Source organism: Rhinolophus sinicus, chromosome 1 (genome assembly GCF_057876585.1).
Source record: "Rhinolophus sinicus isolate RSI-liver-muscle chromosome 1, RSI-T2T, whole genome shotgun sequence".
NCBI lineage: Eukaryota > Metazoa > Chordata > Mammalia > Chiroptera > Rhinolophidae > Rhinolophus > Rhinolophus sinicus.
In genome coordinates, this window is record NC_142501.1 from 168,600,652 (window position 1) to 168,624,260 (window position 23,609).

A 23,609-nucleotide genomic window follows, 5' to 3' on the forward strand; every position below is an offset into this window, starting at 1 on the left:
TAGACGTTTCTTACATTATTTCTATATTATTACTTTTGTCCATTTGTGTTGTGTACAGAGAGGTGAATAAAAGTCTTATACAATTAATAAGTTCCTATTTCTTCTAGTATCTTCTGGAGTTTTTGCTATGTGAATGTTGATGCAATGCCTTTATGCATAGATGTTCATAATTGTTATGTCTTCATTTTAATATCCCCTGAAGGTATTAGTTTATTATGTATTGTGTCAGAAGGTGTTTTTGAGTATTGGTGATTTTATTTTTTTTAAAGAAAAGATACATCTTTAAATTTTTTATCCACATGGTTTTATTTTGGTTTAGGGAGTGCGGGGGAGGGTCCCAGAACTAGCCTCTCTTCCTCCAAATCAGCTGTTTTTCTGTTCTCTGTATTCAAGAGCCATCATCAAACTCAATCACTGTACCTTTATAACATGTTTTAATAAGTGACAGAGCTAACTCCCTTCTTTGCTCTTTGTACTTTTAGAATTTTCATGGATATTTTCTCATGTCTATTTTTCAAGATCAACTTGAGTATTTTGTCAGAAAAAAAGGGTGGCGTTTTAATAGGATGACTTCCTAACAAACTTTAAAACCTCATCCTGTTTTTCAGAAGTGTAAAAGTTTCAAACAGGATTACTGTGTTCTTTGTAGATTTTCATGGAATGGAAAACAGTAAGTTAGAGTGCCAGGGACTCCTGAATCACTAGCCAGACACCACTTATTTATCTTGGAGACATTTGGGAGATCGTGTTTACCTCAGTTTCTCCAGAATGAAGTGAAAGTGTGCATTTGCTCTCGTCATAGATCAATATATTATTAATATAACTCTCTAAGAGTGAAATCATTTATGTAGGTGATTTACATCTGACTTTAGGCAGAGAGAACATTTTGCAGTCTGTATTTCTGTGGATAGTATCTCACTTTCTAGGAGACTTTTTCCTCATTCACTATTTCTTGACCATAATAGATATAATTTAGGCTCTTTAAAATCTTTTTGTAGGTCAGTAAAATAAAAGCAACAATATATTAAAGTTAATGTAATTAAAATGAAAGAGAACTATTTTCATTAATCTCAAGTTTGACCATTTTCTTTTTGTTCCTTTTCAGATTTTTCTTTACACATTAAATATTTTCACATAGTTGAATCATTCTTTGTATATGTTTGATAAGTGATTGAGTCAACGTACAGGGGAAACCAGGTCAGGATTACTTTAGGCTGTTGTGATTTTTGAGATTGTCATTCTGTTTTAAATTTGAAGAGGAACAGATAAGACTTTCAGATCTTTTATGTTTAGAAATGCCATGGTAAGAATACATTTTTAAAAGGCAAAATCAGCCCAGTTAATATTGACTAATCGGGGTGGTATTTTATGCATTGTGCTAGGAGCCATGTTATGGTCTCTTCATGATGCTGGTTATAATTTTATAAAGTATACTAAACACCCTATTTATGAGCTTCACGCACTCATTTATTTACAAGACTGTCATAGTTGAAGGGGAGCTAGTGCAGCCTAATAATTGAAGACCCCTAAGGTTTTTTCCTTTTCTTTTCACACGTGGAGGTGTTTGGATTCTCACGCAGAATCCAAACATCGTCTCAGTAGGACAAGTTGGAATCATACGTGCAGACTGAAATTATTATTTTTAACTATGCTTTTGAATACTAGTTTAAAATTAGCTGGTGAGAAGTTGCATCTGTTTTTTGTTTGTTTTTGCTATCAGTCATTTAAAAACTGAGAAGGAAATAAACAGATTTTTGGCAATTGTCTTTAACTTTGTAAGTTTAATTTATGTCTGTTTAAATTATCAGGAATAGAAAGTTCAGACACTTATGTTTTTATAGAATTACTTAAATTGTGCCTATGCTTTAGGACAGCATGAGTCACTGAAATTATTCATTTATTGGAGGAAAACATTTCTGATTTAATTCTAAAATGATATTTTCACTATATTTTCGTAGTTGAGCTGGGTAAGAGTGTGTGGTTATTTCAGTTGGTGTTGGGAATTTTTTTTTTTAAAAAAAGCATAAATGGTTTCCTATATACTAACTGCTTTTCTTCAAAAAAAAAGGGTTTTAGAGCACAGAAAATATTTTGCGGAAGCAGCAATGAAAAGCATGTGATGAAGATTAGAACCCAGAATGTCTCTTCACTAATGGTGCCAAACTGTCAAACATTTGAAACAATAATGAAAAACAGTGCAATTGATGAAACAAAGCATACAAACCGTGCTTGAATAAGATGATTTATCCTACACTTAGGTGTTTTTGTTGTTTTTTGTTTTGTTTTGTTTTTTGGTGGGAGGGAAGAGAGATATAAGGGATTTTTAGGTTTAATAGGAGGAAAGGGTAGAAAAAATGAATTTTGGGGGGAGTGTTTCTATTAGTAAACGTGGGCACTTTGAAGAACAGGCTTTATGTATAATTTGGATATGATAACTGTCATGTGTTGATCACTCTGTTATGTTCTGAGCCTTGAGCCAAGGACTTTGCATATTAAATATTACTGAATCTATAAGGCAGAGACTAATCACTCCCGTTTTACAGGTGAAGAGACTGAGGCTCAAGGAGATTAATTGACTGAACAAGGTTACACAGTCAGCAAGTGACTGCTGACATCACAGCCTCTGCTAATCTACTCCAGACTTTCATGTAAATGTCCTATTTGTTTTTCTTGTACTTATCCATATGGCCAATGCTCTTTGGTTTACTGATGGAGCGAGGGAAGGATGGAGAAAATGGAACATGATTGTGTGTTTATGTCTGTCTGTCTTTGAACTGAACCGTGACTGTGAAACAGGAAAAGGGAGTGAGAGTAGGGAAACATGGTATATGTGAAATTCCTCTCAGGGTGAGAAAGGTGCAGGAGAAATGTGAGGTCCGTATTTCCTAATGCCCAGCCTTGGGAAGTGCCTTTTCCTCACAACTCTAACTGACTATAATACCTGGGGAATTAGGTGATGCAGCTACTTGAAGTTGTGGAGTATTTGTAACTCAGGGAACTCCTGTATTCTTTGGAAAGGAAGATAGATGTGGGTGGAACCTTCCTGGATAAACCTTCAGGATGCCACTTCCTTATGAGAAACTCGTTTGGGAATGAAACAGACATCCTTCTCCGTCATCTTTTTTAGTATGAAATGCACACACCCTTTGCCTCTGTTGCAGGACAACACGCTTTCATGCCATTTTTGGATCCTCCTGTCTTCTGCTGTTCTCTTACCCTGTTCCATATGCGGTTAGCTCTGGGGACCATTGTACTGTGTGTAGTATTGAATTATCGTACTTTCTCCTTGGGGAGGAGATGGGTGGGAGGAGCATAGAAAGCATGTGGGGGGGGGGGGCGGTGCGGAAACCAAGGCCTGTGCTGCTTTGCCCAGCACTTGGACCCCCACTGAATATGTTTACTAATAGTCACAGTTGTTGAGTACGTACCTTGTGCTAGGCTCTGGGCTAAACACTATGTATGCGTTAGTTAATTTAATCTTAACTATAGTCCTAAACCTTTGGTCCAATTAGCTCCATTTTAGAGAACAGGGACCTAGAGCTTAGAGAGTTTGTGACTTACCCTGTTGGCTGTATAGCTAGTAGTGACAGTCTCGGAGGTGCCTGGCACAGATGTGGCTTAGGAAAGGTTTCAACCTGTTCCATGGTGATGGCTGCTGTCTGAGTAGATAAGTAACAGTGACTTGGGACATATTTCTCATTCTCTGCAGCAGTGGTTCTTAGCATGGGGGGTGGGGCGGGTATTTGACTACCACGTCACCCCTGGGGATATTTGACAGTGGCTAGAAACCTATTTGATTGTCACAGCTGGGAGGAGGCTGTGCTACCATCATCTGAGAAGCCAAGGATCCTGCTAAACAACCCACAATGCACACGGCAGCCCTCATTACAAAGAATTCTTCTGCTCAAAATGTCTCAGTGCCATGGCTGAGAACTCCTGCCCTACAGGTTCCCCTAGTTCATAGGTGTGGGGCTGTTGGTGCCTTAGAGAGCATCTGTGCATTGTAGTCAGACTCCAGCGCAATCAGTGCTGGCCCCAGGTGATAGTTATTTAGCCTGTTGAGGACACAATGTGCGCAAGACACTGCTGGGTATGGTGCATTACACAGCCCTGTGGAAAAGAGAAGTGGTCAGACTCCTCTTAGAAGTTAAGAAAATGGAAAAAAGCACTTTATGAGTGTAGAGGTGAAGAAAGGATTTGTTGAAGCAGAGGGGACATAGGATCGGCAAAGGTTTGGATGGATACAAACTGAATTTGGAAAGTGTAAAACCCCAGAGGAATAGATGAAGAGCTATATGGAATAGATGTAGGGCTGGAGGTGCATCTGGGGGACATTTTCAGACTTCTCCTTTCCTACACTCTAGAGTGCTCTCTGTTTACCATGCACTTTAACAGTCATTAACTCACTTAATCCTTACCTTCATCTTAGGGAATTGGTCCTATTATTTATCACCACCCCTTCTTAATGGCTGGTGTAATTGAGACTCAATGACTTGGTTAAATGACTCGCTCAAAGGATCACTACTGGGGAGTAGCAGAGCCCAGGTTTGACCTTTCACTAACTCCAGAGGCCGTGCTCTTGACCGGCTTACTCTGGTGATAACCCCAGAATGTTCTGTCCTGTTGTGTGTGGTTCAGCCTCCTGTCTACCTTTCTCAAACTTAACAGAGCCATAGTAGGAGACTGACAAACAACAGTCCCCATTTGGGGACCTTGAGTGGCCATCCGGTTGCTCTGTTGCAGGAGGTGATAGAGTGATAAGAGGTGAGGAGGACCCATGAGCGGAGAACTGAGGTGAGCCTTCTAAAGGAGCAAGGAAAGAATTCTGAGTTGACGAGAGGCCTCGGCATATCTGGCAGGGAAGAGGTTGATGACAGCAACATTTTGAACTAGCTCAAAGGACAAAACATGTAGAGAAGGAGATTGGTAGGTATAAGGTAACCACCTATTGTATTGGATTTACTTGTGTGAAACACATTTCTAAAATCTGGGCCTTTTGTATCTGAGATATCAGGTGCAACTCGAACTAGGAAAATCAGACTCATAGAGCCAGGCCTGCCTTAAAGCCCGAAGCTTTCTGGCTTGGTAATTTTGAAGGGAAGGACTTGCAGGAAAAACACTTTGAAATATGAAGAAGGAAATGTGATTCTCGTAGTTCCTTTATAGGCACTAAGTCAGTACATGAAGAAATAGGACAAGAATCAGAGAAGATTATTTTTCTAAAACCTCACAAACAACCTAGTTCTCAAATAGGACAAAACAAGGATTTTTTTTTTTTTTTTAAAAAGATGAAGATTGGAGGACGGAGGAGGGAAAGGTGAATTAAGCCTTCATGGTGGCTGCTAAGGAGATTGCTCTGACAACTTTCCAGATGGGAGCCTGAAACTTATTCCTGTAAATGTATGTATGTATCTACTAGATCACTTGTAGTTTCTCAGCAGAGCAAAAAGCAGAAAGAAGCCAAAGCAAGAATTTGAAGGAGTGAGGTAAGGTTTTGGTTGGTGTGCACGCACAGATAACACTCCTGCAGCAGGCACGCGTATGCCCAAGCTGCTTCAGTCCTGCCAACTGCAGATGGAATCGTGTGGTTCACAAGTTCAGGGCCGCTGTTTCGTCTCTTTCCTTCCAAAGGTCCACTGTACCGATTGATAGGGGGATGAGTGCTTCCAAGTGAAGCCTTGCTGATAAAACTTCATGTTTAACCAGCAGTCTCCAGATATGTCTGATGGAAAGATGGGGCAGCCCCTGGCGTCTGGCTGCCTTTCAGATCCTGCCCTATTTACTAGTTTATGCTCGTGGTTATTTTTCCTAACGTTGTATTATGAGCATTCTCAAACATGTACAAAAGTTGAAGGAATTTCACAGTAAAAAGCTTTATTTCCAGATTATACTATTAACACTTTCTTATACTTGCGTTACCATGTATCCATTCATCTCTCCATTGCTGTATTTATCCACTAACCAGCTTTTATGCTTTCTTTGTAAGTTGCAGTTGTCAGTGTACTTTCCCCACTTCACCTTGTATGCCATTAAAGTTAAGTATTTACAGGTGTTTTTTTTAATGTTGCCATAAAATTTATGTGCCACAAAATGCACAGATCTTAAGTGTATTGGTGCTTTTTGACAGTGCATACATCCAAACCCCTATTAAGATATAGCAGTAATCTTAGGGTTATTTTTTGGCATGTGTACGGGATGTGTAAGATGATTAGAAGATAAGTAAGTATGCACATTCTTATTTTGCTTTTCCTCTTTTCAAGGTGTCATTTCTATTTTTAAAAATTTGTGAGATGAGTTGTGTGCTTGATAATATCTCCCTTTTGTAGATTATTTAGGTAATTTTTTGAGGTCTCAGACCAAAACCTTTGAATTAAGGTACATTTTGCTTTACCCAAGTTGTCTCTTGCTAAGAATTCTCCTGGATTCCTTTATGGAGGTTTCCGGGGTTTTTGACCCTCCTAAGATAGTATTGAATATTGTTTTTAAAAAATGACTTTTTTTGTGACTGTTAGTAACTAAAATTTCGTCTGTGTCTATGACCAGGGATATGGTGACTGCTTTCTTTAAAACAAGCAAAGCCTTCTTTACAGAGTACTTTGAACACTTGAGTCTGACCCCAAAATCAGTAAAGATAAGAACTTTTTTGGAATCAGCTCTTCCTTCAGTAAAGACACTTTGTGGGGAGTAGAGACCCCTGTCTATTCTTGAAGACCTCCCTATTTTTGGGTAACAGTCAAATGCATATGACAGAGTGTAACTAAACCACCCCCTGCTACTTTGAGAGTGATGTATTAGAGGAATGCTAGGAGAATTAGGTTATGCTGTGGAAGGTGGGGAGGCGGGGTCTCTTCTAAAAGCTGATGTCCGTTGTCCTGCATGGGTGGGCCCAGGGCTCTCAGAGCCTCCCTTCCTCGGCCAGGATGAGAGAAGTCGGGGGGGGGGGGGGGGGGGGTGATGGAAAGTCTTCCCAAGTAACCTGGCATGGGACTATAGATAACCAGGGGTCCCAGGCTAAGTGGGAAGTGGTAATTTGTCAATCAAATTATCTGATTGCACGTTATCTGTTTATTTCTAGTCTGAGGTCCTGCATCTTTTGGTAGTCTAATGTAAATGTTCCAGCCATTTCTCCACCATTTTAATGTAAGGGAGTAGTTGAGTCTGTGATTGGACCAGAGTTGTAAGGGAAACTGAAGGCAAAGTGTAGGGGTAGCAGTCTTAATTTGTGAGAGATCCCCTAGGAGCTTTTAAATCCTAAGGAATAAGACATAAATATGTGTAATAGGCTCCCTCTACCTCCATTTGAGGATCTTGGTTTAATTTCATCAAGACTGTCAATCTGTTTCATCACTGTCAAGCTGACAGATGTCCTTGTATTTAAATAAAGGTATTCAAATCTAGTGGTGCAGTCTCCCACCAGACTTCTAAAGAACCAGGATATTTGAGGAACAGCAAGTTCTGACCTTTAAGAGCAGCCACTGGTTTAATTCTTGATACTTTCCAAAAACCACACCCGCCTGCTGGAGTAGATATCTCAGGGAAATTGGAGGGACTTACTGTGCCTTGGGAGTTTTTAATCGCGGAGCTTCTCTTAATGATTTCTAATGCTCTGCCTTCTCCCTCATATCCTGTTCTTTTCCATTTATTTATTCTTAAAATTATAAAAGTTTGTAGTGTGAAGGCCATTATTTCACTGAAGATGCAGCTGGAACCAGTGACTGGAAGAGTTTTTAATGCCTCGTACATCTCCCCAACTTCCACCAAACACTCTTTGTACAACTTTGAAGCTGTTGACCAGGCAAGGTATTGGAGATGGGGAAGTCGGGTCCTAGAGATATTAGATAGCATCATACAGAGAGTGGCACTAGAACCTGAAGGCTGCCAGCTTGGCACGCTTTTCACCACACCCTCCATTATGCTATCTGTTGGAATAAGAGAGTAGGGCCTTAAAATTAGATAATCATAGATACGGAATTTTTTTTTTTTTTTTTAATCATCTACCCTCGAGTCAGGAAAGCTGATAAGAGAGGTATTGGGTGTTACTAAAAGGCTGGTATAGTCCAGCAGAAATTATTTCAGTAGTCTACATATCACTTCTTTAAAATGAAACACTTCAAAATAAACTTTAAAATTCATCCTATTTTTCTTAATAATTTAGGGTCTACTCCAGGGGTTGACAGAGCTTTTCCGTAACGGACCAGGTGGTAAATATTTCAGGCTTCGCTTCCCACGCAGTCTTTGTTGCAACTACTGAACTTTGCAATTATTCAACTTTGCTGTCCTAGGACCAAAGCAGCTGCAGATAGTGTATAAACAAATGGGCAGGGCTGTGCTCCAATAAATCTTTATTTACAAAAACAGGCAGTTGGGCTATAGTTTGCCAATCCCTGGTCTGCTCCATCTTTTTGTTTTTGCTTTCTTTAACATACATTTTTAGGTTGAAATTTATGTATTGATCAATGTTAGATAGAAAAGAATTCCCTCTTTGTCATGGGTAGCTTTATTCTCCTCTAACTAATGTTACTCACCAGTCTGACATTTCTGGGGCTAAGCATGTCTGGGAATGAAGGAGCAGTTTGGAGTGGGGATGTTCAACTAAATGTTCCTTTTAAATTAACTACTGAACTTTTTTTAATGCTGGGATTTTGACTGCTCATTCAGCAAATGATACATGAAGGCCTTGAAAATAGTGTAAAATCATTTGGATGAGGAAGTCAGGCCACACCTTGCACAGCAAGAATCTGTATTGAGTACGCGGGTGCTCTGTGGGCAACAAGACCGCTCTGGGGGGTAACCAGGAGGAAAGGGCGTGGGAGAGGGATCCGTTGTGCTTTTGTGCTTATCTGAGGCCACAGTTAAGTCCCTTTGCATTCTAAACTTTGACATCCCCACTGTGTTCATTTTCTAAACTTGACAGTGTTCCGTGTGCAGATAATTTGAGATCATTGTTTCAGGCCCGGGAAAGTCCACAGCCCATTATCAGGGCCTTGCTGCCCTGAAAGATCATTGAGTCCCTTAGACCAGCCGGGTGGAGTTGATGGCTGCAAAAGGCTGTCACCCCCACCAATGATCGGGGGTTTCTTTGGAGATATTTGGATTTGGAGAATGAGGTAAATAAAATGGGTGCAAACACCCCATGGGGAATGATCACTCCTGCATGACTTAAAAGCTTTCTCAGCAGGGGTATGCGGGCTCCTTTCTCTCTTCCAAACTTGTGCGCATCCTTCAAGCTCAGGTGTCACCGCTCTTAATTAAATCATCCCAGGCTCCCCCGTTGGTGTTTTTCTCCTCTGATTCTTTAGCACTTGGAGCCAACCTCTACAGTCACTCTTAGCGGTCCCCGCTTGTGTATTTCTCCCACTAGATTGTGGAATCTCCTTGGGTCTAGCACATAGGAGGGAGTCAGTGTTTACTGGAAACAAATAGATTTTCTGTTTTCATTCTGTGAGGCTTAAGGTCTTGCATTGGACTACTGTAAACCATAGATAAGATCATTTGTGCTTTTAAATAACTTAAAGTGGCGTACATAGTATTGAAAATGCATTTCTGTTTGAAGAAAATATTTTACAATGAAAGGCCCTGCTTGATATAAATTATGAGTGCATTTGGTAATTTGGAATGTTTCTTACTGTTTTCTTACAATGGATATATTAGCTTCTGCTTTCCAAAGAGAGCTAAAAATAAAAATTTGAAAGCATTATAAAGACAATATCTAAAAATCCCGAAGTGTGTTTTTCTTTTTTAATTAATTAAACTCTCAAATTCTAATTGTTAGCATTGGAGGGACACTTTATTAAGTTTGATAAATACCCTTTGTTATATGCAAGTGACTGCCTGTTGGCCGTGATGGGGAAAAGATGATATACTCTGCATATAAATGTTCATGGTTGGGCCAAAATCCATCCCAAAGAATCTTGACAAGCTTTGTATGGCTCATAACACTGCTTAGCAGAGGTCAAAATGAAGGAAGACTCCTCCAGAAAAACAATGACTTACTGTTTAGCGTTTAGGAGATGCCAGTTATAGCGGGTGGTAGGAGGTGAGCTGGGGTTAAGATGAAAATGAGAATATTTAGAAACATGTAATTGTTGCTTGTTGCCATATAAAATACCCATACATGTTTCCAGTTTTCTCCTATAATAATCTCCCTGTTCTTCCTACTTGAAATGTCTGTGGAATGAAATGGTAATAGAATAATGAGACTGCCTCTACTTTTTATAGCATTAAACTTTCTGTGAAAACAAGTGTGACATACGCAGTTAACCCAAAGGAGAGGTAACTAAGTCAAGATGAAAAGAAAAAAATGCCAGTGATTCTGTAAAAAACACTGTTATATGAACACTTTATTCTTAACATTTTTGTTGTGTTTTGTATAATATGGAAATAAGGTTAGATATCTTTGTGTTTTTATGTCCATGTGTTTGTTAGAGCCTGAGAAAAACTTTGTTGTAGAAAGTTGCTCTTAGTGTGTGTGTCCACGGCAGCCTGTTTTTCACTAGCCTTAAAATACAGCTGTGCTTCCTACGACTACAGTTTGTGTGTTTGGGGAGTGGAGGATCCTTGAATTTGGTTTTGGATATATTCTCCCATAATGGAATGGGCTTCATTAAATGGATAGAGGAAGAGCTCTACACTATTTTGTTGTTCAGTACCTGAAAAAGGTGTTGATGGGTCTCTACTCATTTCAAGAGTAAATGTTTCTTAATATTTTCATCTTTAGAGAAATAAATTGCATCTTGCCAGTTTCCCTGTTATCCTGTTATTCCCCACTGTTCTTATCAATACACAGACATTGCTTTTCCTTTCATTTTCCAAGTGTAAGCCTTTTCCTGTTGCTTTTTGCTGTAGGGTAGCAAGTCTAAATGCTGAGCATTTGTTCTGGCTGAAGCTGTACTTGGTACATTGGCCCAGTTTCAAAAGGTTCTTCTTATCGTATATGGTGCAATTGGTTCTCTGGAATGTCTGTGTTACGTTCAGTCATTGGGAGGGACTCTTCCTTTTAGAAGGCTAAGTCCTGTACAGTTTTCCGAGCTGTTCTATAGACTGTGATACATTCAGTTTGGTGTATGTTGGGAATTATCTGGGGCTTAAGTGGTTAAGGGACAAAATCCACGTAGTATGTTTGATTTCTTATGACTGTAGAATTGGTCTCATCTTTAAAAATAACAAGAAAACAACTTGCTCCTGAAAAATTTCTTGAGGGTAGAGTTGCTTTTTTTTTTTTTTAATCCTCTTAGGGAGAGTTCAGCAATCTCATGAGACACAAGATAAATTTGGAAAATTTTTTTTCTCTTTTTTTTCCAGTGTGGCATTTGAAAATTTGATGTATTAATCAGTTATTTCCAGGATGCTGTCCATAAGTGCCTAATTTAAAAAAAAATACTATCTTTTGAAAATGCTTCTGTTAACTTCAAATTATATGGTTAAAAACAAAAAAGAAACCACTACTTGAGACTGCCTCTGTATGCAGAATTCCATCCACTCAGCCAATATTCTTTTAGCTTGATGGGTTAGTGCTGCGCACACAGTGAGAAGTGAGAGAGAAAAGGGGACTGACCTGCAGTTCACATTCTTCCTGGAGCTGAGTGTGGGGAGCCAGAGAGAATTAAACAGGTAATTGAATAGACAAGATAATTCTAGATAGTGAGAAAGCAGGGTGAAGTGCTAGACAGCTCCTGCTGGTGGGGCAAAGTGGCCATTTAGATCTGAGACCTCCCTGGGGAGTGGATTTTGTTTTTTATAACCTGAGATATTAGTGACAACATCATCCTCAGCTCTAGGGACAAAACATTCACACTGGGAACAGCGGAACACAGCTTGCACGGTTCAACCTGTTCCAGGCATGGAAAGGCGAGTGGGGCTAGTATTTGAGGAAGGGCAGAGGGAGGGGAATCCATTTGGGAGGTAGCAATTAAGAGGACGTGTGCTTGGGATGGAGCCTGGTAGCCCAGGCTTCTGGATGTTCATCTTGAGTGCCCAGGGAAGCCGATGGATGGTGTTCTTTCAGCAATGGAAGGAGCCACATAATCTGATTTGCATTTTAAAATTCTCTCTCTAGATGTTGTATTTTTTGTTTGTTTGTTTCCCCCCACTATGCATTTATAGCAGCATGGAGAGACTTTTCATTGTGGGATTTTGTTGTTGAAGTTTTAATCCTAGAGACAATTTATTCATATTCTGAATCTTGGTGGTTTAAAATTAAATGTGTATTTGCTGTAAATGTTGCCCAAACAGTCTTTTCTTTTTGATGTAGTATTTGTGGACTTTTATGACTAATTAACAAATACGGCAAACTGCAGAGTAAAACCTGTAACATTAACTGATAAACATATGGTGTTATTAGCTGAGGCAGCTTTCATGGCTGATCTAGGAAAGAGTGACGTCAGCTTCCTTCTAGGTTTGAGTCATTCGATGGGCATGGCAGTCTGGTTTTAGGTATCAGACAATGAATCATATTTTGTCATCAAATAATAAATAAGACCTGCAGGATTCAGGAGAATTCTGGATTGTTTGAAATTGAGTAATGCTTGAATATTGAATTGACTCTTGAACAGTGGGGGGGGGGGGCAGGGGAGGGTAAGAAGACCAACACCTTGTGCAGTTGAAAATTCTTGTATCACTTTTGACTCCCCCTAACTGTAGTTATTTCTTGGTATCTGCAGGGGATTGATTTCAGGATTTACCCCCACCCCCACCCCGATACCAAAATCCATGGATCCTGAAATCTCTTATATCAAGTGGGGTAGATCAATGCATACAGTCTGCTTTTGCAGCCCCCTAACCTCGGATCAAAAATAGTACAGGTATTTATTGAAAAAAAAATCTGTGTATAAGTGGACCGTTCAGTTCAAACCTTTGTTGTTCAAGGGGCAACTGTAGTTATTTCAGTCAAAGATGTACATTAAGCCTCACTCTCTGCTGAGTGCTGTGCTCCCAGGAATAGTTCTTCGTCATTGCCTTGAAGGAGTTCACAGTACAATAAGGAAAATCTGTAGGCCCGTGTACAGTCCATCCCACTTTTGTATATGTAAACAGGGACAGATCCACAATGACAGATGCGTCCCGGAGAAACAAATCATTCACTGTAGGGATGGGAGGTGAGTGTGGAGGTTGAGGCTAGAGGCAATGATATTTTGGAAGGTTTTGAAAGTCAAGTTAGAAATTCATTAGGGAACTTGGCAGGGAGAAGGGCTGTGCTTTCGCCAGCTTCCCAGTTCCTTGTGTTCAAAGGGTCGAGAGGTGAGGCAATAAGTGGACACTCCATGATGGTTGAGCGGTAAGTGGCAGCCAGGTGGTGAAGGGCATTACTTGGCATACCCGGTCATCAGCTTTAAGCCTGTTGGCAGCAGGGAGCTCAGAAAGGTTAACAAAACTTGAAGCTTGCTTGTCTACATTCTTTCTTAGTTTGTGACCACGACATTCTTTTAATTTGTGGCCGTAATGATACAGACTTTCACCAGCCTCATTATTTCGTAGGTATGTGGTGTGGTCCTTCATGGTCAGTGGAGTGTGTAGAAAGGATGGCCGGGCTCTGGCTGATCCTGGTCCACACCAGACTCGCGGGGGAAGAGCCAACAGCATCTGCCCATGTTTCTGGTTGCTGCCAAATGTGCAGTGCTAGCAAAGCAGGCGGTCAGAGGTGGCTCCCATCAACCAGGGACCTTTGTAACTAAAGGGGGAGACGCAAATAACCACTCAGGTGGCAGATTTCTCTGGTGAGTCTGCTGCCTCTATAGGGGGTAATTTCTGTATGTCCTTTGAGTTAACTGCCAATAAGTCTTGTCAGCATTTTAGGGTCCACTTCCCAGAGATTTTTTTGGGGTCTGTCAGTAACATTAATATGTTCTAATTTTAAGTTACCGTAAAAACAAATATTTTCTTAACTCCTAGCTAGAGATTGTCAAATCTCTGAGGTCGAATGATTTCTTTTCACTGGTGTGCTTTCTGTAATTGTGTCATTTGCATGTTGGCCTTCCTCAGTCAGTACGAGTTGTTGTTTTGAATGTGTTTGGAGCACAAGGGACTTGATGTACTGCACACGGGAATGCATTAGCTCATCGGAGTCCTTGCACCTCGTCTTACTTTGTGGGAGCTGTGTGTCCCCACCCTCACGGTTTCCCCCACTCCGCCTTGAAGAGCAATTAACGAGGAACACAAGTTCTTGTGCTTTTCCATCTAGAGGGTAAAAAAATGCCTCTCAACATACATTGCTGTGATCTAGTAAGAGAAACAAAATAGGTTATAGTGAGACTACTCCAATTAAAAAAGAGCAGCAGCTGGCATTTGAATTTTGGAACGTAGTCTCTAATGCACTGCTCTACGCAGGTGAGTCTATAATTATTGTTTAGCAAAAAGCTAAGCCTACTCCAGGGTCCAGAATCAGTTTTCAGGGCTTCCAATGAGAGTTACTGCCAAAATGATCAACACCCTGATATTTCTTTACCCCTGATCTTGATGTCATTATGTGTATTTGAGGCTATTTCTTTGTTTTAAATCAGAACTTGTAATGACACAAATAATAAATGATATCTTTTTGTGAAAAGGATGTTAGAACAGAATGTTTAAATAAAATACTCCCTAAACCACTACATTACCACCTACCTCTTTCATCCTAATTCAGCACTGGCTGATAGATTTTTGTAAAGTTTATCCTTTCAGACCCTTGCTGCATAGTAACATGCAGCTTCATTTTGAAAGGAAAATTAACAAGAAATGACTTCCTTTTTATTTGTTTGCCCACGTAGAGGCTGTCTCAATTTACAACTCATGCTATGCCTTTAAGTTATGTAAAATATCTTAAAGATTAATTCAGTTTTGCAAAATGGAGTCACATACAACTATTTCAGTATTGTAATGAGATTGAGCATTCAGCGGCAAGCGGAAGTGAATAGCAGAGAGAGCTGTTACTTTGAGATGAGCTCCGGGTTGCTCCTTCAGGAAAACAACTGACATAATGCTATTTTGTCATTTCACTCAGTTGATGTTTATTTCCTGTGTAAAATCAGATTCTGTTTTAGGATTAAGTCTTTAGTGTTTTTCTTTATATTTATTGTGTGTGTTAGGTGATGGGAGAGGTAATGAAGGTGAAATCATTGAAAGATTTAGCTGATTGACTTTTATTATGAGAAAGCCGGTTGCACATTCTTTCACACACACAAAGCAAAAGAGGAGAAAGTTCTTCATTTCTTTGAAGCAACATTTCTTCTGCCTTCAAAGATGGAACCACTTTGATTTCTTTTGTTTAAATTGTATTTATGAGTCATACAGCTTAATGACAAAACTAATTTTGTGCTTTGAAGTAATTAACATTTTTTTCATAAAGCCAATGTGTGAAAAATGTTCCCTGTACTCTAGGTTGTGGGAATAGAGGAACATGGAAACAAAGGGCCAGAAGCTGGACTTAAAAAGTCAACAGGTGTGGCTTCCACAATAAAAAGTCACTTGCACAAGTAAGAACCGAGGCCTGCTGTCCTTTTGCGTCGACACTTTGGGACACTTACACCACCATTGTTAAAGCCAGGCTTGCCCAACTTTTTTGACCAGACTTCTTGTGAGGCTTATGTTTTGTTCTGTCCTTTGTACGTTCAAATCAGAATGCCATAGTGCCTCTAAAACAGTAAAAAGAGTCATTCCTTTCCATTTAATAAATGTATACTCTTGATTTTAAGAGTTTCCCCTTTCTTTCCTGCCAAATGTCTCTTCCAATGCCTCCGAAGATAAATACTCAGGAGAAATTACACTCTATCCTCCAAGGGAGAATTAAACTTTTAAAAGGGAGTTCTAGAGAGAGCTGGTCACGTCTCTCCGAGGAAGGTCTGTGTGAAGTGACCAGTCGAGGGTGATAAATGGGTCCTCAGCTGTGCAGAGCCTGCCCTTTGGGCCGAGAGTTGCCATGGAAGTGCCCAGTGGCATTCAGCGATCCTGCATGACTAACCTAGATTTGCAGCAGGACACATGGGCTCCCGCCTGGCAGGAGGAAGGCGCTTCCCGTCAGATGATGGCGGAGCCAGCACACCGCCCCACGGCTCCGTGCAGGCCCAATGCAGGCCTTCCTGGAACTGCCTGTCCTCCTTCCACACAGACGCTCTCCTTTTTAGTGCAAGGGACAGAGAAAAAGGGGGGTGACTCTCACTGATCCTTACTGAGCTGTGATTTCTTCATTTTACCACAGTGTTTTCACACATCCTCCCATACCCCCCAGGAGAAAGGTTTGAAAAGCCCGAGTAAATGTACCCTGACAGGTCCCAGCATGGGGTTGACTAAATGACTGCATTCGGGAGCTGAATGGGCAGCTCCGAATTCCTCAGCAGTTTCACCACCTCTTGGAAAGGGAGCACCCTGACATGCTTGAGGTTTCCAGGCTTCACTCCGACTCCTGTGCTAATACACGGAGTGGTGGAATTCTGTTTGCAGAAACGTGTGACGCAGCCCACCTCAGTGATGGCTTGTGCACGTGTGTTCTGCAGGCTGAGTCTCACACGTCACGGCTCTCACACAGTCCTGGAGACTGCAGCCTGTGGTGTTCCCCGCTGGTCTTTCTGGTTCACTTAATTTAAAAAAAATGTGGAGGAGGTGGTTTGATGCATTTTGCAGAGATCTTTTTGTTGCACCAGTGTTGAAACTTGCAGATGGTAGACAGTAGTGCATGATCCAAAAGCAAGAACTTGGCTACTGAAAGTTACTCTCTATCTAAAATTATTTTTGCAAACTTCTGGTGGAACTCATGGGTGTCTACCTGGTGGTCAGACTTTGCACCCTCCCCAGAGGCACATCAACACACAGACTTGTTTTGTATGCAGTCAGCTGGTTCAAATCACCAGATGTTTTTGTCTCCCCAGGTGGGGTCTTCTGGGCTGACCAGAAAGCTGGCATTGAGGGCCTAGGAACATGGCCTTTGTCAGTCAGCCAGATGTTCATGGGAGCGGAGCCCAATATCGGGCATAGAATGGCTACTTTGGTGCAAGTTTGATTACAGCCTGTCCTTGAGAGAAATGAACGTGAAGAGCCCCTTACCACATTAGAGATGACTTGTGAATCCAGAGGTTATGGTGGGGTCGGTGACCTCAAATCTGTAAATTTTAAAAAGGTTCTAAAAGAAGAATTGTGGCACAGTATAACTCGAAGAGCAGCTTCATGCTGTCGACCATCCCTCTCTCAGAGGGCCCGGCAAGCAAGACAGACCTGTCTGGATACATTCACCCAAACATATATTTTATACTCTGAGATTGCTCTGCTGGCAGGGATACCTGAGTTGTTGACGTGTCCCTGTTTGAGACTAAGGAATTACAAAGAATTGTGAGTGACTACAAGGTAACACTTTAGCACATCTTTTTTCTCGTTGCCCTATTGAACACAGGCTTTGGTGCCAGGCAGACCTGCCTTTCAATTTTTATATCTGCCATTTATTACCAGATTAATCTCTGAGCCTTATTTTATTTCACCTGGAAAATAGAGTTAATGAACCCCCTTTCACAGAGTCGTGAAAATTAAATGGGAAATGGATTTGATGTGCCTGAATCCTTGGCCATTGCTGTTGTTTTTTGATAAGCCTAAAGTGATCTGTACAGCCTGGAAAGTGTGTGCTCTCCTGTACTCCTCAGAATCACCTAGAAACGTGTTAAAGATGCAGCTCTCAAGCCCCACAGCAAAGCGACTGAATCAGAAACTTTGGGGGTGGGTCTCTGTAAACTATGTTTTAGCAAGCCCCCTGCTTCTGATGCTCGCTCAAGGGTAAGAACCGCTCATCTAACTTGAAGCGCTGTGTAGAAACCCGTGAAGGAGAACTTGTAACTCACTCTATTCTGTGTGGAAGAGCGAGAAAGTCTGATAAGGCAGGTGCTGGGAGAAGGTGACCGATCCTGTGCCAGTGACGGGGTTTTTCCTCCACACCAGAGGGAAAAGCGCCTGTAATTAAATGAAGTGGTAGTCAGCTTGCAATTATTCAAGGATAATTACAGAGTTTGTGAGTCGTGGAGGATATTTATTGCTTCTAAAAATCCCCTCATTTAAAATTCTTCCATCCACCCTCTCTTTGCTTGTGTAGAGACTGAACAATGGTTTGCTCATGCTATGAATTGTACTCACGTTGTTTTTTTTTAATTTACATTACCCCTGCTTTCAAAACGGAACCAAGAAAATATTCATGAAAAAAGAAATTGCCTAGTCATTTTAACAAACCGTTTCTTAAGCTGTTGCAAACTTGGAATAAGTAGTGGCCAAGTAAATCAGAAAACTACCCAGTACACCTGGCAAAACCCTGTTAGTTGTAAGGAGAAGTTAGGCAACCCAGAGGAGTGAGGGCTCACGGCCTGCCTTCAAGTCCTGGGAGCCATGGGCTGGGCACTTCCTGTTTCTTCTGCCTTCCTCTGCCCTGCCTCCTTAGTGAGTGAGACCCATCAGACAGTGTGGGGGAGAGTGAGTTTCTCTCCCTGTCTAGACTATAAAATTCGTCCTACTACTGACATTGATGCCCTTTGCTCACCTCACTCTTTTTGGGTATTTCAGTTAAAGGGGGATGGTGAATAAGGGGAAAAAATATGTTCTAAGTTTGTCTCAAAATTGCTGTAGTATTCCATGTCTGCCAATAAAATCTTGGTGAGGGTTTAAAAAAATTTTTCTTTTTTTAACTAAGGAGGTAAAATCTTAATTAACCAGAATCCCTAATTTAACAGGATTTCCTCCTCCCTGTGGGAGGCATGATTTTTTGAATCACATAGCAATAAGCCAGTGTTAGGAATTTTGTAAAGTTGGGTTCTTGTTATTTCTGTAGCAGTTTTTATTATTTTGGAATGAGCATCTAGAAGCATGGTAAACCTAACCGATGCTGAGCTGATCGATTTAGAAATACTTTAGTAATTTTAAACCAGTGTAGCTTTTCTTAAAGACGTGTGTGGAGTTGACAGGCAAATTCAGTGAGGACCCTGAGCATGCTGATGGTTGAGGCGTTGCTGTCCACACCCTCAGCTGTCAACCTGGAACTGAGAATGTGGCCATGGGGGGGTTCCCTTTTCTGAGACAAAGGTAGCAGTTACTCAGAAGTGGGCAAAACTGCCTTATAAAGCAGAACCAGAGGCCCTGGACACTGACGAGTGAGTAAAGCTATAAGGACTCCAGTGTTGTAACCAGCAGAATCAGGAAAGGGAGAGCTCCTGTCGTGGGAGAAGAGCACAGCAGATGCGCGTGTGGTGCAGACACCAGGCAGCCTTGGAAAACAGAAGCTTAGGGGTTCAAGTTGCTCAGAGGACAGTTGCATGCCCCACCCTTCCCTGCAAACAAAGTGGCTGTAAAGCGAGTTTGAAGGAAAAAAAGAAGTTATTTCCTGATCAGCCCTTTTACTGGGCTCCCACAGTTGTATGTTAATGTTACATCAAGTTTTCTTGAGTCAAGGAGAGCAATTACCAAAATCATAAAGTAATTTAGAGAGTTCTGGAATAGTTATCACGTCCATGGTGCTACTGTCAACCAGAAGTAAGTCTGTCTGAAATGTGTGAGATTCAGACGATTAAGGACAATTCTCTGTATCCAGTATCTGGTTTAGTTTTCCCTCAACTTTTTCAGTATGTTGACTAACGTAATTTTTTGGCTTTGTAGTGTTAAACGTTTTCTTAAAATCTGATACCGAGGTATCCATCATCTAGGAGAAGTGTTCGATAAGGTTGTCTAAGCAGATAATTCTTTACCACATCCTAATAAATTCAACCAGGTAGCTTAGCCTCTCTACACCTTTGATTAAACTATAGAAATTGCAGAAGATCAGTTTTTAGATGGTTATAATTTTTAAAAGTTGTTTTTGCATATGTCTTCAAAAATTAAATTTTTAAAAATTACAAGTAAGCTTATAAAAATATACTGTAAGCAGAATGGCTGTTGTTTTAATTTAAAAATACGTATTTAATGATCAGCTTCTATACAAAGTACCTTCTTTAGCACCAGGAGAGAGAAGTATGAGTTTTATTATGGGGTTCACTTTCTCGGGGAAGGGGAGAAGGAGAGAGAACCACGCAGTATGTTAAGTCGGCACGCTCTCGGTGGACTTGGGGAAGCCTTTAGAGTGGATGACGCTGGAAGCACTCCAGAGATTTGCTGCTAGTTGAAAATTGGGGATTGTGGGTGCGTAGCTGAGAGAGAGGCAGAGGAAATGTGTTTCATTGCAATGAAAGCATCAGAGTCCAGGACATCACGGCGCAGTGGGGGGCAGGCTGCTGTGACTGGAATCGAGAGGTGGTTTACAAGAGAATCGTCCTTCCTGGGTCAGCTGGGCTTCGTGGCCTTTCCGTAAAAGGGGATCCACGAAGTTATTATATAGGGTATGTTTGGGGAATACTGTCAAGTGGAATGCATGTGGCAGGCCTGCGGGGGGGTAGTGGGATAATTTGTAGAGTAGATCTGTAGCAGATTATGGGGGCGTTTAAATGCCAAACAAGGATTTAGAGTTTATTCTGCAGCAGTAAAGAGCCATCAAATGCTTGTTATTTTAAAATATTGAACCAGGGCCTTGGATCGGATTTCTTTCCATGGGCAGGCTAAATTAGAGGGACAAGATGTGGAGGAGGCAAGGGAAACCAGTAAAGTAAGTAAGCTCTTGTTAGGGGAAATAGGAGAAGTCGTGAGAGCAGAGGCCAGGATATGGGGTGTGTGTGGTGTGTGGTGTGTGTCTGACATCACGGCTAGAATTTCTAAAGGTACATATAGTCTCAGCAAGACAATTGAATATTTTCCTACTTATTTATTCAAATGACATTGGGGAAAAAGGTTTAGTAGATAGATACCCTAGAAGCAAGTCTCTGAGGACAAAAGCCTTCTATAGTTATTTTCATTACTGTGTGAATACGTCACATGTGCATGTGCTGGTTGGCAGGGAGAAGCCTGTGTTGCTGATGTGAGGCGAGCCCACGCTTGGGTTAGATGTTCCCTAAATCTGCTCTTTCTGGTTTCCATCTCTGTGTTTTGTTCATGAATGCATTTTAACCCTTTTGGTGCCAGGACTCATGATTTAGGGTACATTCTTATGTGGTTCAAGTAGGGCATTCGGATTATAAGACTTATCAGTAGGTAGAGCTTACCTCTAAAATTGGATTTTCCCATCCTTGGCATTTGAAATAAGAAATAAAAGTGATCTTCTCAAGTTTACATTCCAGGACACTCCTAGTAGAGTAGGCTGAGAATAAAGTAAATGCTGTTTTGGGTGTCTGGTAATCTTTTAATTATGAAATAAGCCTTTTGATTTTAATCTTCCAAAATGTGTAGTACTGATCCAGGAAAACAGCTTTTTTTAAAGTTCACATCCTGCTGACTTTCAGATGAAAAGCTTCCACCTCTACTCCATATTTTGCAAGCCGAAAGTAAAAATACCAGTAATCTTGTCTCTGTTCCACCACTGCCTATAAAAGACTGTTCCTGTTGGAGTCAGTCCCGAGCCACCAAGGCAGGAGCCCAGAGTGGACGCTTAGGTTTATGGAGCAAGACCCCGGGCTGGGGGGGGGGGGGGTGTGTGTGTCACAGCCCGTTGACTGAGCCTTAATCCAGCAGTGAGTTGAGGGACTTGTGCTTTCTTTAAATCATCTCCCTTCTCATCGCTTCTTCTTGACTTGTCCTTGCCTCTCTCACACATGTACATATGCACAGCAAAACGTGGACACTGATAAATGTTATTGTTCTTGTTCTTTTCTGGCATCTGAAACAGCTTGTACAATGAAGACAGAAACCTGCTTCGAATTAGAGAGAAGGAAAGACGCAATCAGGAAGCTCACCAAGAGAAGGAGGCATTTCCTGAAAAGATTCCCCTTTTTGGAGAGCCCTACAAGGTATTTATTTTATACTTAGAAAGTCTGATTTGCCACAATATTTAACTCTGTAATGAAAATGAGTTTGTCCAAGGGCCACAACTGTGAAAATAAGACAACTTATTCTAGAGATTGTTTCTGAAAACAAAATATGAAAATTCTCTGAAGCTTGTTGTAAAAATTACCTCAATTTGTGGATTTCTTTTGTAATCTTTATCTCCTGTATGAAGTAATATTTGTCCACGACAGCCTTCTCCGTGGCGAGTTTAGATTACACGTTAAATTCTATGTTACACATTAAATCAGGGTGTTTCTTTCTTAATGATGTTATGTAACATGGTTTATTAAATGTTGGCGTTCCTTAGGGTTTTTTGTTTTATTTTGTTTTTTTAGGTATCTAACTTTGCTGTCTTATTTTTGTTTTTTCAGACAGAAAAAGGTGATGAGCTATCCAGCCGGATCCAGAACATGCTGGGGAACTATGAAGAAGTGAAGGAGTTGCTTAGCACTCAGTCCCACACTCATCGCGTGGATGCTTCTGAAAATAGGCTGGGAAAGCCGAGATATCCTTTATTTCCTGAGAAGGGGAGCAGCATTCCGTCGCACTCCTTCAACACGAGTGTTCATCACCAGCCTATGAGCACTCCTGCCCCTGGACCACTGTCTGTTGGTAACGTCAGCCACAATCCAAAGATGGCACAGCCAAGAATGGAACCAGTGCCAAGTCTCCATGTCAAAAGCTATGGCCCCGCGGACAGTCAGCACCTCACAGCACCTGAGGGGTATGGGTCCAGTCACCACAAAAACGGTGAGCGCAGGGCAGATGGAGACTCCTGTGCTTCGATGACAGACTCCGCTCCAGAGAGGGAGCTTTGTCCCCTACTCTCCTCTTTACCGTCCCCCGTGCCCCCTTTGTCCCCTATACATTCCAACCAGCAAACTCTTCCCAGGATGCAAGAAAGCAGCAAGATTCACAGCAGTAACAGTAAGAAAGGCTACTGCCCGGCCAAATCTCCCAAGGACCTGGCGGTGAAGGTCCGTGACAAAGAGACTCCTCAGGACACTTTAGTGGCAGTTGCTAGCCTTGGTGTAGCCCCTCCCCAACCACCTTCTCAGACTTTCCCTCCACCCTCACTCCCCTCAAAAAGCATTGCAATGCAGCAGAAGCCCACGGCTTATGTCCGCCCCATGGATGGTCAAGATCAGGCTCCTAGTGAGTCTCCTGAACTGAAACCACTGCCGGAGGCCTACCGGCAACAGACCTTTGAAAAAACCGACTTAAAAGTGCCTGCCAAAGCTAAGCTCACCAAGCTGAAAATGCCTTCTCAGTCAGTGGAGGTGAGTGGAATTTCATATCTGGGGCAATTCCAGCATGAAGAAAGATTCGAGGTGGAAGTTTCTGGAGAGTTGGGGGCAGGGATGTCATTAGCTTTTTGGTACTGCAATTCCTTTTTGGCCTCAGGGTCTTGTTGACCTATAGAAAATTCACGTCTGAGATGGATTACCGATGGCAGATACTGAAATGTGTTTTGTAGAGAGTTTAAAAAATTTTTTGAGCCATAATTTACACGTAGTAGTAAAAATATAGAGATCATAAGAGTATGGTTTGCTGGGTTTTGAAAAGTGCGTGCACCTGTGTAAACCACAACCCAATAAGGTAGAGGACATTTCTGTCATGAGAAAGTTTCAAGGAAGGTTTTGAGCTGTCTTGTTTTTGTTTTGTTTGGGGGAACACTGGCTTCTTTAACATTGTGAAGAAAATAATTTCTTTGGTTAATAGTTCATCAGCCCCAGTTAGTTTTTCTTGAGATCCAAACCATAAAAAGTAAA

At 41.3% G+C, this 23,609-nt stretch overlaps 1 protein-coding gene across 11 annotated transcripts in view; it reads left to right on the plus strand.

Moving 5' to 3' along the window:
- The window catches only part of AFF1 (ALF transcription elongation factor 1), a 178,528-nt gene that overhangs the window by 69,079 nt on the left and 85,840 nt on the right, over positions 1–23,609 (plus strand). For 10 of the 11 annotated variants that reach the window (XM_074323818.2, XM_074323832.2, XM_074323851.2 and 7 more), the window contains 2 exons: positions 21,680–21,800; positions 22,209–23,117. In XM_074323818.2, the coding sequence (XP_074179919.1) occupies positions 21,680–21,800; positions 22,209–23,117 (1,030 nt within the window). Of the gene's footprint in view, positions 1–5,306; positions 5,401–21,679; positions 21,801–22,208; positions 23,118–23,609 lie in introns of those variants that run through there. The other variant, XM_074323839.2, reaches the window with a different exon arrangement.